Below are 17,680 nucleotides of genomic sequence, written 5' to 3'. Positions count from 1 at the left end.
GGAGCGGCACTTAATCAAGTCGCAGAGACACTGGCGTAGGTGCCAGGAGTGGAAGCATTGGCTACCAAGCAGAAATCCAAACACAGTTGTAAAAATAGCTGCTCCTAGCTAGAAGGGTTTGTTTTGATTTAAAATATCACATTTACAAAGGAAGACGATAACTGAGAAGGAAAACACACAGGAGGTCACACAGGTTTAGGTTCAAACCCTGATGCTGCTACTTGTTACTTAGTGACCTTGTGCAAGACGGGTCCTTGCTCTTAGTCTCAGTTTTCTCACCTATGAACTGGGATCCCAATGTCCCTCTGGTGTGGCAATTTTGTGAGGATCAAATAAATTCATGTATATGAAAGTATATAGCATCTTCCTGCGACCCTGGAGTCACTTCATGACTTGAACTGAACTGTATCCCTTGCCAAAATTCAAATGTTAAAGGCCTACCCCCTAGTATCTCAGAATGTGACTGTATTTGGAGGTAGGGCCCTTTACAGAGTAATTATATTAAAATGAGGTCATAGTGTGAGTCTTAATCCAATATGACTGGGGTCCTTATAAGAAGAGGAAATGTGGACATAAACATTATGTGAAGACACAGGAAGGGAGGGGAGAGACAGAGAGAGAAACATCGATGTGAGAGACACACATCGATTGGTTACCACCACATGTGCCCCAATCAGGGGCCGAGGATCAAGTCTGCAACCAAGGCATGTGCCCTTGACCAGAATCAAACCTGTAACCCTTCGGTATGCGGGCCAATGCTCTAACACTGACCCAAACTGGCCAGGGCTGATTTGGTGTTCTTTATGTCCAACCCTCCCCTACTCCCTTTCAGTTCCTGTTTGACCACATGCCTTGATCACATGCCTTGATCACATGCCAGGGGTGTGAAATCTTTCATGATGATTTACTCTGAGAGATCCTGCTACCTCTTCGACAATTGTGCATTAGAGTATTATCCAATACTATTGCGATAAGTCTGACTCAACTAGAACATTTGGGGTGACATTTTAAATATTCCCTATTTATAATCCCTTTGGAAAGAAATTTAGCAACATCCAAAATGCACATATGCATTTACTTTTACAACCTGCTGTCCCACTTCTAGGACTCTACCTGAGGATAGAATTTTGTGGGAGGCATTAAAATGGCACTCCAGAGACGTCCATGTCCTAATCCCCATAACCTATGAACACGTTACCCTACATGCAAAGGCAACTTCACAGTTGTGATGTGATTATGCACCTTGAGACAGAGAAATAATCCTGCACTAATCAAGCGTGCCCAAGGCCACCCAGGAGTCCTTAAAGTAGGGGAGGGAGGCAGAAGAGGCGATCGGAACAATGCAGTGTTCCCACCCACCTTGCTGGCTTTGAGGACAGAGAAAGGGGACATGAAACGAGGAATCTGTGTCATCTCTACAAGCTAAAAGGGCAGGGAAGGGATTCCCCCTAGAGCCCCAGAAGGCCTGCTGACACCTTGGTTTTAGCCCAGCCAGACCAGACTCCTGGCCTCTAGAACTATCAGCTAATGAGATTGTGTTGCTTTAAGCCACTAAGTTTGTGGTAGTTAGTACAGCAATAGGAAACTAAGTCACCTTCCACAAATATGAAACAGCATATGCATAAGCCCATCACTGTGGTCCTATTTGTAACAACTTAAAGTCTGGACACAACCCAAAGAGCCATCATTAGGGACTAGCTGAACAAATACAGGGGCATATTCTGCCCCTGTAAATTAGTATGAGGAAAGTCTCTATATCTAACATTAGCTGACTTTTAGGACATATTTTTAGTAGGAAAAAAGTATGGTACAGAACACTGTATATAGTATTTTATCTTTTATGTAGGAAATAAAGAGAAGTAAAAATATACATATATTCTTTTTTTCATCAAGAGAAAAATTATAAAGATAGGCTAGAAATAAATTAATAAAAACAATCACTTTGATAGGATATATTTTTAACATATAATTTTGTGTTTTACATATTAAAACATAAAATTTAAAATAATTTAAAATAAAATTAAATGTTCATACTTGAGTTGTCTATCTAGGATTTACATTCTAAAACCTTCCCTAGACTTTTACTCAGCTCCTGATGGAATTCTATCCCAGAGCAAATTAAATACCCAAGATCAAGAAACTGTTTCCTGACAGATCTGTCAAAATTGCAGCTTGCTGGAGGGTTAAGATCGCAATTTCTGCTGAATTTACTGGTTTTTTTGAATCATATTCTGACATTATGGATCTGATTGACAGGCTGGAATGGTACACGACTAAAAGCAAGTAATTATAGAACAACCCATTTCATAAGGTTAGCAACAGTGCCATCTGGTGGCTGTAACTTTAAAAGTGCAGTATTTTCTTTTTTGAAGTGTGCTCTTCTAACTGAAATTACATTATATGTGGGGAGAAGGGGAGCGACCAGAAATGGTTGGTAGTAAGACCTTATTAACTTCTGTGTGATATCAAATTAATTCTTAACACAAAATACTGGTGGATTACATTTTTAAAAAATCCTCACCCAAGGATATATTGCTTTTTAGAGAGAGGGGTAAGAAGAGAGAGAGAGAGAGAGAGAGAGAGAGAGATCCCTTGCTCCCTTGCTTCCCATACACACCCTGACTGGGGGTCAAACCCACAAGCCCTGATGGGTAATCGAACCCGCAACCTTTCGGTGTACAGGATGATGCTCCAAACAACTGCGTCCCCCAGCCAGGATGATAGATTACATTTTAAGAATGCATTTCAGTGGCACAAAATCCTTACTGAACCTTCATGCAACAAGATGCAATTTTGAAAAATGTATAGGGTGTCCCCCCAAAATGTTTACACACACTGAATAATTATAAAGGCAGTGTTTATTAAAATACATTTCCTTTTCAACATTGACCCATCAGCTGTTAAAGTGTGTTTACATTTTAGTGTCTATTTTCATAGTTTTTATAATCCATATTATAAAAATGCAGCCAGATTCAGTTTAAACAAACAAACAGCCAGGATGATTTATAAGATTATATCTGATTATTTAGGTTTCTAAAAGTGAAATGATAGAAGCGACTAGCATGCCTCAGGAGGGTCTAAAGCCATTGAATAAAATGCACCTAATTTGGTTTCATCCTTCCTTAACCAGTACTGGCAAATGAATGAGATTATTTCTCTACCTAATTCTTATCAATAATAGGAGATTTTTTTCTCTCTTTTTTTGTATGATGATTATTTACATATAAAATTGAACTACAGAACTGAGACTGCCCTGGCCAGTGTGGCTAAGTGGTTAGAGTGCTGGCCGGTGCACCAAAGGGTTATGGGTCCGATTTCCAGTCAAGGGCACATACCTGGGTTACAGGTTCATCCCTGGCCCTGGTCAGGGAGCATGTGGGAGGCGCAACCAATCTATGTGTCCCTCTCACATAGAAGTTTCTCTCTCTCTCTCTCTCTCTCTCTCTCTCTCTCTCTCTCCTTCCCTCCCTTCTACTCTCTCTAAAAAAACCAATGGGAAAAATATTCTCAGGTGAGGATTAACAAAACAAAACAAAAAGACCTGAGACAATTTGGGGTAAAAATAACTTTGGTTTTAAAATTGTAGCATAATTGTCATAAAAATACTATTTGGATAAGTGTTTCACTTGCACCAACACCCAAGTTGTTATGAGACAAATCAATGCAATTCAAAAAATAGTGGCTGAGACCTGCTATTGCGTGCCCTGCACTACGCCGATTCGGGCACTGGGGGGAAAGTGGAGGCAGATGCCTAAGAGACAGAGAAGCTTCCTGAAGTTAGCTGGAGAGTTTGCATTTAGCCATCAGATTCGAAAATGGGCTAATAATGGTGTTAAGGGTGGGACTTGTGGCTAAAGGAAATGTCTAGAGCAGTGGTCCTCCACCTTCCTAATGCCGTGACCCCTTAATACAGTTCCTCATGTTGTGGTGACCCCCAACCATAAAATTATTTTCGTTGCTACTTCATAACTGTAATTTTGCTACTGTTATGAATCGTCATGTAACTATCTGATATGCAGGATGTATTTTCATTATTATAAATTGAACATAATTAAAGCATAGTGATTCATCACAAAAACAATATGTAATTATATATGTGTTTTCCAATGGTCTTAGGCAACCCCTGTGAAAGGGTCATTCGACCCCCAAAGGGATTGCGACCCACAGGTTGAGAACCGCTGGTCTAGAGGTTCCAAGGATGACGAAGAAATAACCTGAAGGGAGAGAAGCAGTCATGAAGGTGAGCAAAAGGGAGAACAAAAATAGACATGCAGGGAGGATGGTTAGGGAGGAAGAGCAGTTGTGGAAACTCATGCGCCACTTTCTCGCAAGCAGAAGAGAGCTTGCAGGCGTTTCATCTCACGCGTTAGCTAATGCGGAGTCGTAAGTGAGTTACCATCTCTCCTGGCATCCGCGATCACCTTTGCTGCAGACTTGCTCATCACGTGCACGATGTACAGGGGGCAGTTGACGGCGCTGGCGATGGTGATGGCTCTCAGCGTGGCCTCTGCCTCCACGGCTTCTGGGCGGCACAGCTCGTGGCCCTCGGGGCCTGTGATCCCCAAAGCCAGCATCTTCTTTGCTCCCTAAAAAGGCAGCAGGAACCCACACATGGGCAGGGAAGGTTTGCTAATAACAAATGCCGTTATGTTATTGTGAAAGAAATACACTGGCAGGCTTTTAGATCTGTTAGGTGTGTGTGTGTGTGTGTGTGTGTGTGTGTGTGTGTGTGATATGCATGTGCGTGCATTTGGTAAAAATAAATTTAATTCTCTGATATGCTACTTTTCACATACATATTTGACAATTAAATTATTTTGATAGAAAAGGTGAAAAAGATATGAGATTAGGTCTAATCATTCTTTGAAAAGCAGTGTTTATATTGAAGACTTATTGGTTACAGTGGTTCTCAACCTTCTGGCCCTTTAAATACAGTTCCTCATGTTGTGACCCAACCATAAAATTATTTTCGTTGCTACTTCATAACTGTAATGTTGCTACTGTTATGAATCGTAATGTAAATATCTGATATACAGGATGGTCTTAGGCGACCTCTGTGAAAGGGTCGTTTGACCTCTAAAGGGGTCGTGACCCACAGGTTGAGAACTGCTGGTTTAGAACAAACAAAATAAAACAAAAATATGCTAATCCCCAATGTTAGATTCTTGTTGAAATGACTCATGGTATTATATTAAGTAGTTAATTCTACTTTAAAAAATGTGTTTTTATTGATTTCATAGAGGAAGGGAGAGAGACTGAGAGAGAAACATCAATGATGAGAGAGAGTCATTGACCGGCTGCTTCTTGCATGACCCCTACTGGGAATCGATCCCAAAACCCAGGCATATGCCTTGACCGGAATCAAACCGTGACCTCTGGGTTCATAGGTCCACACTCAACCATTGAGCCACATTGGCTGGGCTTATTCTACTTGTTACTGAATCAGTCTTCACTACCCCCCCCCCCACACACACACACACTCTGAATGATACTGAAGAAGGTATTTCCCTCTCCACACCAAAAAGGCAGGAAGTCTAGACCGTGCGTGGGGAAATGGCTTGCCCTGTGTCCCACGGCTGGGAAGTGGGAGAGTCAGGTGTAAGCCCTGGTCTGTTTGAGTTTACAGCTCACGCTCTCCTCCCATTGCCCTCCGTGGCCACCTGGCCACCGGACCTGCATCTCCCTGACTTTAATGAGAACTGAGCCTGGGGGAGAGAGAAAAATCAGCTAATATAACGGGTAGAAGACAGCGCTTTAAATCTTGCAGGCGGTGCACCCTGTAGGCAATAATAATGAACTAAGGTGAGAAATAAATACCATCTAGATTCCTCCAGAGCACTTTTTAATACCAGTTTCTGAAAAGAGTGAAACTTTAAACAGCTACCTCATACCCTGCTTACGCCATCAGATTAAGCTGGTGTGTCCACCCTTCGGCATTCCGAAGCAGCAGCCTGAGCTACTGCAAAGAATAAATAAGTAAATAAAAAGGCTGGGCTACACAGAGAAAACTATTTCTGTTTCTATAATAACACATGTGTGAGATCTAATATGATAGCTATCTAATATGATAAGGAAAATCCTTACTCAAATGCATATAATGCCTAAGTAAAATTCAGAGCAGAGACTCAAGTAAACAAAATTGAGTGTTTCTAAACCTCAGAAAATTAGTGTCTTCCAATGCATCACATGCGTTTACCTCCTTAGGGCCAATGTCTGCACCTTAAATCGCGGCCGCCGTCATTGCGGTGGAAGCTGTGGAATGCGGCTCTTACCTCCGCGATCAGGTCTCCGTTTTCCGCGTGGACCTGCGCAATCGCTCCGATTTCCTTGCACCGGGAGAAGGCCGCGTACAGCTCCGCGTCCCTCACCATGTACACGTCCTTATAGGCCATGAACATCTTGAAGGAGTTCACACCTTTATCTCGGGTAAGGATTTTCATTTCTTCTTTCACCTAAAAGGAAACAACAACAAGGAAATGTCACTGCTTAAATTTTTAAAATACATTTTTATTGATTTCAGAGAGGAAGGGAGAAGGAGAGAGAGATAGAAACATCAATGATGAGGGAGAATCATCGATCAGCTGCCTCCTGCACGCCTCCTACTGGGGATCAAGCCCACAACCCAGGCATGTGCCCTGACTGGGAATCCAACCATGACCTCCTGGTTCATGGGCGGATGCTCAGCCACTGAGCCACACCAGCTGGGTGTCACCGTTTAATTTAAAGATAATTTCAATACTTTGCAGAACACTGCATTTGGAGGAGAATTAAGTAAAACAACAGTTTAATTCCAGAAAAAAAAATGGCAATTAAGGCCTTGATCTTTCCCCCACATTAGACTCCCTTTTATCTGCTGTGATGATACTTTTAAGTCATGGAAGAGTTTATAGTTTTCTCCAAAGTACTTCATTTGTAGACTTGGAAATAAATTTGCAGCATCTATCTCTCAATATGAGAACACCAGCCCTGCCAAGACCTTGATCTCGGACTTCTAGTCTCCAGAACTATCCTATATAATAAAAGGCTAATATGCAAATAGGCCGAACGGCGGAACAACTGAACAACCGAACCACCGGTTGCTATGACGAGCACTGACCACCAGGGGGCACACGCAGAACAGGGCAGGCTTCGGCAGCAGGTGGCAGAGTGAGGAACAAGGTGAGCGTTGGCCACGGTGGGATGGTGGAGCAGGTGAGCGGGGGCACCAGACCAAGGCGGGGCACCAGTCACTGTCATCAGGGCGAGCCTCTGGTTGTTACTGAAGAGTTTTGCTCCTGCGTGCCGTGGTCCCACCCGGCACTCACACCTGCTGCTGGCACCTGCCCCAGAGCTGACGCTTGTACCTGCTGCCGGCGCCCAGCACCAGCCCCGATTGCTCGGTGCTGTTAGCGGGTGTGAGCAGTGGCTGCCGGCCCTGATTGCCTCTGAGGACTTCTCCATCTCCCCCTGCTCCTGAGGAGCTATCGGGGCAGCAGCCGCCGCTCGCACCCGCTGCTGGCACTGGCCCCAATCGCTCTGCACTGTCAGCAGGTGAGAGTGGGGCTGGTGCCGTCAGTGAGTTGGAGCGGCAGTGGCAGGAGTGGGGCTGAAGGCAGACAGGGGACCAGGGCCGTGGCGGGAGGTGCCGGGCAGGGGCGTGAAGGATGGGCCAAGACCCACCCTTGTGCCCACCGTAGCCTCACAGCCCAAAGTTCCTTTCAAGGTGCATGAATTCGTGCACTGGGCCCCTAGTCTATAATAATAAAGACTTAATATGCAAGTCGACCAAATGATCAAACAGCAGAACAACCATCCGGATGACCTTCCCAATGACCATGCCATAAGACGGACTGGCGCCAGGCCAGCCAAGGCAGGTGCAATGCGATTGGTCGGGGGCCTCGTCATTGCCCCACGATCGCCCTGCAGAGGGAGGCCCAGGCCACCTGGCTGGCGGAGCTGTGGCAGGTGGACGGAGCCTCCCTCTGGGGGGCGATCGATCTGGGGGCCTCGCGATCAATCGCCCCACAGAGGGAGGCGCAGGCCAGCCAAGTGATACCACTCCATGCCTGTCACCCACAGAGGGAGGTGACCGATGGTGGGGAAAAGGGGGGCAGCACCGCACAGATGGCGATCAGTGGCAGGGGCGGGGCCAGCTGCCAGCAGCCAGGAGAAGGAAAGCTCCGTTAGGCCCTGATCGCCAGCCAGGCCTAGGGAACCTACCCGAGGGGTCTCGGATTGCAAGAGGGTGCAGTCCGGGCTGAGGGATCCCCCCCGCTGCCATGCACGAATTTCGCACACCAGGCCTCTAGTAAAAAAATAAATATCTGTTGTGTAAGCCCCCTTTGTTTTTAGTACTTTGTTACAGCAACCCTAGCAAACTGATATATGTATGAAACAAAATCTGTGTTTTAACAATATTCACCAGGTGACCATTGGCATGTGAAGGGGTGAGAAGCACTGGTAAGGGTGAACATCATCACTTTTGCTCCAATAACATAAGAGGGGAGGAAAGGAGGAAGGGAGGGAGGGAGGAAATGAGAAAGGCAGGAGGACCTAAAAGCAAAAGAGGCCAGATGCATCGCTTAGAACGGCATTTTTAGAGAAAAATTAACTTTAGCTGTGAACTATGAACCTTGCTATTATATTTGCTGATCTCCCTGTTAAAAACTGATGACTTGTTTTATATTAACTTGGTGTCTAAAGCCCAATTTTTAGGGGGAGGTGGGAGCCAAGTTACCTGGTAACGTCCAATAAAGTCGGCCTTGTGAACGCTTTCTGGCAAAAAGACTCCTGAATTAAGTCCAATGTGGAAAAACGTGATGTTGATTTAAATCGCAAGTAAAAATGTCTTCTAAAGCACACATACAAGTTTACATGGGGAGAAATGGACACATTTTAACATCCCTCAAAACTGGTTTCCTAATCCGAATCAGGTGGTCATTTCTGCCACGGCCTAAGTAATTAGAAGATGAGGAAGGCTGGTTTAAGCTCCGTCATGATCCGATCTGACCAGCTGGTGAGATTAGCACAGCTTTGCAGAAAGGGCACCGGTTAGGGGACAGCTGGGAGGAGGCCCAGAAAACATTCGCGTCTGTTCTCCTTTCTCTTTCCAGTGCACAAGAGTGGGGCGGGGGGGAGTGTGGGAATGGAGACATCCAGTTTTAAATGGGAATGTCCTTGGTTTATTTCCATAAATTAACCAGTTCTAATTAAAGTTCTGGTTTGTGGAAAAATACTATTTAAAGGAGTCAGGAAATGTTGAATTTGAGGAAAGGAGAGACCAGTACTTTTTTGTTGGATATTTTTTCCATTAATTTTTAGAGAGAGTGGAAGGGAGAGGTGGAGAGAGAGAGAGAGAGAGAGAGAGAGAGAGAGAGAGAGAGAGAGATATCAATTACTTGCCTTCTGCATGCTCCCTGACCAGGGTGGGGATCAACTCTTCAAAGCCAGGTACACCCCTGTGCCCTTTACCGGGAATTGAACCTTGAGACCCGTCATTGTGCAGGCTGACGCTCTAACCACTGAGCATACCAGCCAGGGTGGGAGATCAGTTCTTCTTAAAATTACATGTCATGAACTTAATATTAGGAAAGGCTATTGTGAATTATTATGAAGGATTTTCGCTATCATCTCTATGTGATTTTTAAAATTTTAGTTTTGGAAATTGACAATACTTCACGGGAATCAAACTTCAAAAGGTGCCAAAGAGCAGGCGATGACACGCCTTCCCTCCAGTTCTGACCCCCAGCCGTCCACCAGTTTCTCGCGTGTAGACATTGCCAGTTTCTCAGTCTTGCACAGAGAGAGGACTAGGGAACTGAAAAGAAGCTGCCTGCTGGGCGGCTCACCTGGTCGCTCCACCAGGTCACGGCCACGTGCAGGCTGTAGTCGCAGCAGACCGTGGGGTCCGCCCAGCTCCGCCAGGTCTCGAAGGCTGTGAGGAGGGAGCTGCCTTTCTGAGGAATGGCGAAATCGATGATCATGGTGGTGCCTCCCGCCAGGGCCGCCTGCAAGCACAAGTGGGTTCCAACAGGTGAGACATAAGTCATTCGTCTCCTTGAACAACATGCATTTGCAAGCGCTTGGGCAAACCTGACGGGTCCGGGAAATTGCACAAACATGCCGCCTTTAAAAGGCACAGAGGGACGCAAATAGCCTTCCCATAAATTGCAGTTTGAAGTATTAAAACTGCTGGAGTGGAGCCTTTGAGCTCTTGCTTCCAGACATTGTCCTCGGTTTGGCTCAGAGAAACGCTTATAAAAATTAAATAAATAGACAGGACTGCTGGAGCTGCTTCTGTCAAAAGAATGGCAGGTCTGATGAAATGAAAATGGCTTTGATCCAAAGAAAACAGGAAGACTATTAAGAAAACCAAAATGGAGAAGTGGAGAAGATTCATTTTTTTCCCCCTTTAGAAAACTGTCTTCATCCTGGCAAAACCCTGTTTTATTAGAGTCCATCTTGGTGAAGTGTATCTCCAACTACCCTGTGACCCATGCAGAATCCTTGGAGACTCAACATGGTTCCCACCCCACCTTCATTCATCACAACCTCCTGGTGACCCCTCCATCTTTCCTTAATTCCCATCTCTCCCCTCTGGCCCTTCCCCTGCCTCTGGTCTTAGTTCAGCCGCTTCTCATCCCCATCTGATCTTGATGTCTCCAGTTTAGCTCCCACTCGCTCCAACACGAACCCTTCATTGCAACTAGAGGGATGAAGTATAGATATGACCTTGGCTCCTGAGCTTAAAACTGAATACTTCTCACTGACCCTGGAATAAAGTTTAATCTTCTGAGTATGGTCCACAAGGCCCTGCGAGATCTGCCTCAACTTTCATATTCTCCTTGGCATAGAGATTACATTACATTACATCATGACATTACATTACATTACATTACACAAATATTCAGAGCAGCCTTATCCATAGTAGCAAGAAGTGAAAAACACCCAAATGTCCATAAGCTGATGAATGAACAAAATGTGGTATATTAATACAATGGAATATTATTTGGCCATAAAAAATGAATTTCTGATACACACTTCAGAATACAATAAGCTACGTGAAAGAAGCCAGTCACAAAAGATCGCATATTGTATGATTCCATTTATATGAAATATTCATAAGAGGCGAATCCCTAGTGATAGGAAGTGGAATAGCGGTTGCTCGGGGCTGGAGGGGTTGGGGAGAATCAGGTGATAACAAAAGGGTTTCTTTTGGGAATGATAAAAATGTTTACAACTGTGGTGCGCACTCTGTGAATATATTAAAAAACATTGAAGCATGCACTTTAAATGGCTGCATTGTATTGTCTATTAATTACATCTTAATAAAACCGCTAGCAAAACAACAACAGCAAAAACCACCTACCACATGGAATCCATTAATTACACAGAGTGAGGAGGGGGCAGGATACAGAAATAATCCAAGGTTCTGCCCTCAGGGTGTTTATCGTCTCGGTGGGGAGATGGGATATGAAGAAATGATTATAATAAAATATTCAGATTGTGATTACAGGTAGCACGTATACTTCTATATTAAACAGTAGTACAGAAATGGTTAAAGGGAGGTGAAAATTGCTAAGCTCCCTAGAAGAGGCCCAGGGAAAAGATAGTGGTACAAATACATATATACAGTACATGAATTAGTCCAGACTGTGGGGGTGGTTTTTTTACAAGACTGAACATGTGATGGTCAAAGGCCTGTTTTTCTAAAACTACAGCAGACAACTTCCTGGGGCTACAACTGGAATAAGGATGCTTCCGAATAAGGATGTATCACACACGCCCCACCTCCCTAATTAACTAGGAGCAGGACAGGGAGGGTGGGAGCGGCCAGCTGCCTTTTTCTGGTTTCTTCTGGTTCTGTTTCTCCTCTCCACTCCTCCTTCCTCTCCTCACCCTCACAACGGGAAGGCATATAGAGAAACTGTAATGCACGGGAGAGGATCGCCGGGGCCAGTGTGGACGAATGGATGAAACACAGACCCGGCCTTTTTCCCAACCACTGGCACATTAGCCACAGGCCACAGGGACCTCGGCTGCTCCCCTGGGTCTTAGTGAACAGCTGCCAGGCACCATCTGGCCCCCGCCTCCTCTTGGACCTCTTTCTTCCTCTTCTGGTCTTTCTGGTCACCCAGGGTCCTTTGGTTGCCCAAAGTTACCCCAAATCCCTGAATATTATTTCAAGATCTAAAATGTTCCCTTCTTTACACAGGATCCAAGGAGCCACGTGCCAGAGCTGCAGGTCTGTAATCCCAACTAGAGTGGACCTCCCCCCCCCCACCCCCCCACCCCCCCCCACCCCCCGCCGCCTCCCGGGGGATGGAGATCTGCTCCTCTCAAGACACACTTGCCTCTCGAGAGGCACTTGTTTACTAAATACCCGGTTCTGGGTTAAGCATCTCAGACTCAGCTCATTTTGAGTAAGCCTCACTACAGCCCCAGGGGTAGGGATTGCTTCCCTATTTGACAGTTGAGGATACGGAGGCTCAGAGATGTCAAATGACTCTCCAAGGTCACACAGCTGGCACATTCTCATTGGTGACATGGAAGAAGATACGATTTAGAGCAGGAGGTCTTACGTTCAGCCTGCTCCTGGCCTCAGCCTCATGCAGATCCTGCCCCCTTCTGCGGCCTTCCAGCCAGTGTGACCTGCTTTCCAGCCTGTCGCCCTGGGTCATTAAGTGAATCATCGCTTGGAGAGATGCAGAGGTTGGCAAAACCAATCAAGTGTTTAGGAAACCAAAAGCCAAACAAAACAAATCCCGTCAAACTATGAATTATAAATTCACAAGTGAAATGCAATGTTTTTGTCGTTGTTACTCCTCACCTGAGGATAGTTTTCCATTGATTTTTAGAGAGAGTGGAAAGGAGGTAAGGTGGGGGAGAGAGACAGAGAGAGATAGAGAGCACGAAAGGTCAATGTGAGAGAGACACATCGATTAGTTGCCTCCTGCAGGCCTGACTAGGGCCTGGGATCAAACCTGCAACCCAGATACATGCCCTTGAATGGGAATAAAACCTGATGCTCACGATTGAACCACACCAACCAGAGCTGAAATGCAATTTTATTAAACTTATGTGATGTTCATCAGCGTGCCAATCACTAATGAAATAATGTTCCCCTAAAAGATTTATAAGGAACCTTTTTGCCTTCACGCAATTATTCCTCATGGGATAATCAGCTTTATCCAGCAAACCAATTGGTTAGAACACCACAGTCCCTGCCCTGGCTGGTGTGCTCAGTGGTTAGAGTGTTGGCCCAATCACCAAAGGGTTGCGGGTTCAATCCCCGGCCCTGGTCAGGGCACATGCAAGAAGCAACCAATTCAAGTGTCTGTCTCACATCAATGTTGATCGATCTCTCTCTCCCTCCCTCCTCTTCCACTTCCTCCTCCCTCCTTCCCTTCCACTCTCTCTAAAAATCAGTGGAAAACGTATCCTTGGGTGAGGATTAACCACAAAAAGAAAAGAACACCACAGTTCCAGCCCCCTTAGATATTTTCAATATTTGTTTAATTCCTTTCAACATCAGCTGCTTCTAGATTCCCTTCACAAAATGTTCCTTCGACTTTCCCGAACATTGAAGGATGAGGAGAGCCTAGAGGAGGGAGCAGCAGTAACGGATGAACATTTGTTTCATATTTCTATGTAAAACCTAATTGTTTCCTTTGTTTTTACTGCTGATTGACTCCACTCCCCTTTTATTTGCCGTTAGCCAAACAAAATGCATTTACCTTTTCTAATCTGGGCTCATAAATCAATTCTTTCAGCTCCTAATTACCTTGGCTCTTCTCCCTTGAAAACCTTCCCGTTTATCTAAAAAGCTTCTTTTGCTAGGAAGACAGCTTGTGCTGTCTCAGGTGCAAATGTGATAGAACATAAATTGAGATAAACTCCAAGCAACAGTGGGGTCATCATTTTACATAACACAAGATTTTATTTAACAATGTATTTGGTTGTAAATCATTATTGAAAGCATCCCAAGCATTTTCTTCCTTCTTCTTTTTTCTCTCCCCCATCACTAAGCTCATCCTGAAACAAGTGATTTGTTTCACTAAAATCAATCACAGGACTTGCTCAACCCAAGTAAAACAAAAAGAAGTTCCAGCAGCGCGTTTGAGCTGCAGGGAGAAGAACGCTGGCTGGATTTGCAGCTTTCTCGGCGTCACTGAGACTTAGGGAAACAAGCTCCCAATTTGTGTTTCCAATCCAGAAGCACATTCGGCTTTGTCAAGCTGTGCTCCGCATTGCTTCTCCACGCTCATCTCCTGGTCTCCCCAGTTGTGAAATATTAATCCATCCAGCTGTGCAAACCAGACTTAGGAGTCACCCTTGAACTTTACCTTTCTACTTCCTTACACCCCCAAATCCAATCCATCAGCAAGGCCCCCTCCCTCAGGCTACCTCCTGCATATTCCATGAGTCTCTTTACTCCCTGCATGGCCTCCTCCAGTGCCATCTTCACCTTCCAACTGGACTAATAGTCTCTGCAATGTCACCTTGTCCCCAGCCATGCTGGCCACTTCCAATCTTGCTTTGGCTTTTCTTTGCCCTTGGAATGAATACAAGACAATTATGAGACATCCCATAGGGTTCCTGCATGATCTGAACTTGAGATAGCTCCTCAGCTTTGTATTGAGTCACTCCCCTCCCAGCTCCTTCATCCCACTCCAGGGACACTGTCTCTCCTCCTTCTCTTTGGAGAGCTGTGAGTGCCTCTCTATCTCAGAGAGAGATGTCACCCAGCCCCTCCCCTGTTATTAGTCCAGTGAATCTTTTTTTTTTTAATATATTTTTTACAGAGAGGGAGAGGGATAGAGAGTTAGAAACATCAATGAGAGAGAAACATCAATCAGTTGCCTCTTGCACACCTTCTACTGGGGATGTGCCCACAACCAAGGTACATGCCCTTGACTGGAATCGAACCTGGGACCCTTCAGTCTGCAGGCTGATGCTCTATCCACTGAGCCAAACCAGTTAGGGCTAGTCCAGTGAATCTTAACCCTAGCATCTTCTAGGGAACTTTTATTCCATCCCCCCAGAGATTCTGACTCAACCGATGTCGTTTCATCTCTGTATGCCTTGTGCCCATTACATTAATATTCTTTAGATCTTTAAAGGAGAAAGGGAGGGAGGGACCAATGAATTTCCCACAAAGGCTATGAGTAGGAGTAATTACGATGATTCACGTTTACAATAGCAAAATGGAAAGGCAGTGTAATTGCATGTTAATGTGAGATTTCACTTCTCAAAAGCAGTGCTATCCCTGGCTGGATCCTTCTATGAAAATGTTAACATGGAATGTAGACTCTGAGCACATTTGAAAGCTGAATGCTCAGCTTGTCCAAAGCCCATTGCCTAATCAGTGTTAACTACGACTTTTAAAACAGCAGAACTACAGTCTATTTCTGTATCTATGCCTCAAATCATTTCTTCTTTCAAAGATTACATTTTGTTTCATTTTAAGCCATTTTTTAAGGTCTTTGCTTTTTAGCTGAGAACAGATCCGTAGGGTTCAGGAACTCAGTACTGGCACTAGAACATGCACTTTCTCTACTGGATAAATGACACATACCTGACACGGTGCAGTGTCCTCCCTGGATTAGCTACTTGACATGTGAAAAGAGGAGTCCGAAGTGGCGAGGAGTCGGCTCTGGGTAATTACGGAAGCTCACTTAGAAAATAACCTGCTAAAAATACAATTTGGTGCCCGGCCGGTGTGGCTCAGTGGTTGGGCGTTGACCTATGAACCAGGAGGTCATGGTTCAATTCCCAGTCAAGGTACATACCTGGGTTGTGGGCTCGATCCTCAATAGGGGGCGTGCAGGAGGCAGCCGATCAATGATTCTCTATTATCATTAGTGTTTCTATCTCTCTCTCTTCCTCTCTGAAATCAATAAAAACATATTTAAAACAAATACAATTTGGTGATGCCAGCCACTGTGACTGGCAACTTCACAAAAGGGAAAATGCCAGACCTCGAGTATTCACTCGGAAATAGTCAATCACCAAAGTTAAGTCTACAAGACCAAGCTTCTGTCTATACTGTATTACTAAGGCCAGGTAACACTGCCTGCAGCTCCATAAGCTCTAGCTGCCTGCCACTGAGAACAAAGACCACGGTTTTCATCTCAATCACCCCAACCACAATACCTAGCACTTAGAGGCACTGTTCCCAAGAAACATTTGTCAACTGAAGTAACGGAATCTAACCATCCACTTGGAAAATCCTTAGTTGAGGGCCACTCTGTAGTAGGTGGCAGTGACAGGGCCCAGAAGTGTCACCGCTGGGGAAGACTGACTCATCAGCTGAGACTAGAAGCTTGGCCACACCTAAACAGCCCTTGTTTCAAAACTATGTTATCTTCCATCTATTCTCCCAAAGGCCCATTTGACTTTCCTAAAAGTCATTTGTTTCCTATAAGGTCTTTCTCCCCCACCCCTTCCCCCTGTAAAGATGGTATGTAAAGCCTCACAGTCTCACTGCCTCCTTGAGTCACATCTTTCTGTAAACTTGCATAGACCTGAATTTTAAAGATCAGTCTTCTCTCTTGCTAATTTACTTTGTCAGTTTAATTTGCAACCCGAATAATGAAACCTAAGAGGTTATAGAAAAAGTTTCTCCTCCCTGACAGCAGCATCATGAAAACCTTAATTTCTGCACCACTTCTGGGTGACATTGGAAACCTGCCTCCCAGACAAATGGAGGAGGAAGTGGTGGAATTGAACACGGTAGAGATCTCAAGCAAAGAAGCTGAAAGAAGGCAAGTCCTAGATTCTGTCAAGTTCAATTCATAGAACATCCTCAGTAGGGCAAAGCGCTACTTAACACTGAGCAGTTTTAAATTAATATTTGAGATATTTTTTCTTCTTCTAATTAATAGCGTAAAGATTAACTTTGTAATCAATAAAGAACCACCCAAGGAAATCATACAATTATAAACTCAGGGCTGGAGTATGCAAGTAGCACAATAAGAACGCTCAAAGCTCAGCCTCACCAGCAATCAAAGAAATGTTCACTTAAAAAACATTAAGAAATTCTGTTTTTCCTGTTACATTGACATTGATTTTTTTTAAAAGTCAATATTCACAGGTAGCTAGGATGCAGTGAAATGAGAATTATAATGTACTGTTCATGGGAGCAGAAATTAAAAGCAACCTGGATATATGTATTCAACTCTTTCAGATGTATCTAACACTCACTGGCCCAGTCATTTCTCTCTGAGGGGTGATTTCTAAGCCAATCATCAAGAATCTGAGTAATGATTTACATCACAGTATACACAAGCAAAAACCAAAACCAAAAAAACTGGAAACCACCAAAATGCCCAACCCTGAAAAGAAGAGAATGAAGCTGTTAACAGTTTGGGAAACAGGATAAAATGTGGGTGAGGGACTTGGAGGGAAGGATAAATTTGGTTTGGAACATGCTGAGTTTGAGGTGCTGATGGGACACCAGGTTGTGGCATCTTCAGAAAGGCAGGAATGAAGGTCTGGTGCATGGGCAATATGGGGACCAGAGAGAAAGCTTTGACACAGACTCAACTCGGAGAGGATAACCAGGTCATGGAAATCATGTTCTTCAATGATAGGTAAGGTCACTGAAGAACATGATTTATGGACAAGGCTGACTCCAAAGAGTGAGCACTAGGAGAAGGGAAATTGTTTATATGCCCCCCGCCCCCCACAAGGAAACAAC

General features: G+C 44.6%; 1 protein-coding gene across 1 annotated transcript in view; it reads right to left on the bottom strand.

The window, feature by feature from the left end:
* Positions 1-17,680, bottom strand: part of DPYS (dihydropyrimidinase) — a 68,919-nt gene that overhangs the window by 43,606 nt on the left and 7,633 nt on the right. The window contains 3 exon segments of the mRNA XM_014459706.2: positions 4,397-4,586; positions 6,273-6,452; positions 9,828-9,986. Coding sequence (XP_014315192.1) covers positions 4,397-4,586; positions 6,273-6,452; positions 9,828-9,986 — 529 coding nt within the window.

This window comes from Myotis lucifugus, unplaced genomic scaffold (genome assembly GCF_000147115.1).
Source record: "Myotis lucifugus unplaced genomic scaffold, Myoluc2.0 scaffold_114, whole genome shotgun sequence".
Classification (NCBI taxonomy): Eukaryota; Metazoa; Chordata; class Mammalia; order Chiroptera; family Vespertilionidae; genus Myotis; species Myotis lucifugus.
Note: the sequence above shows the minus strand (reverse complement) of the source record. Positions and strands in the feature narration are given on the sequence as shown.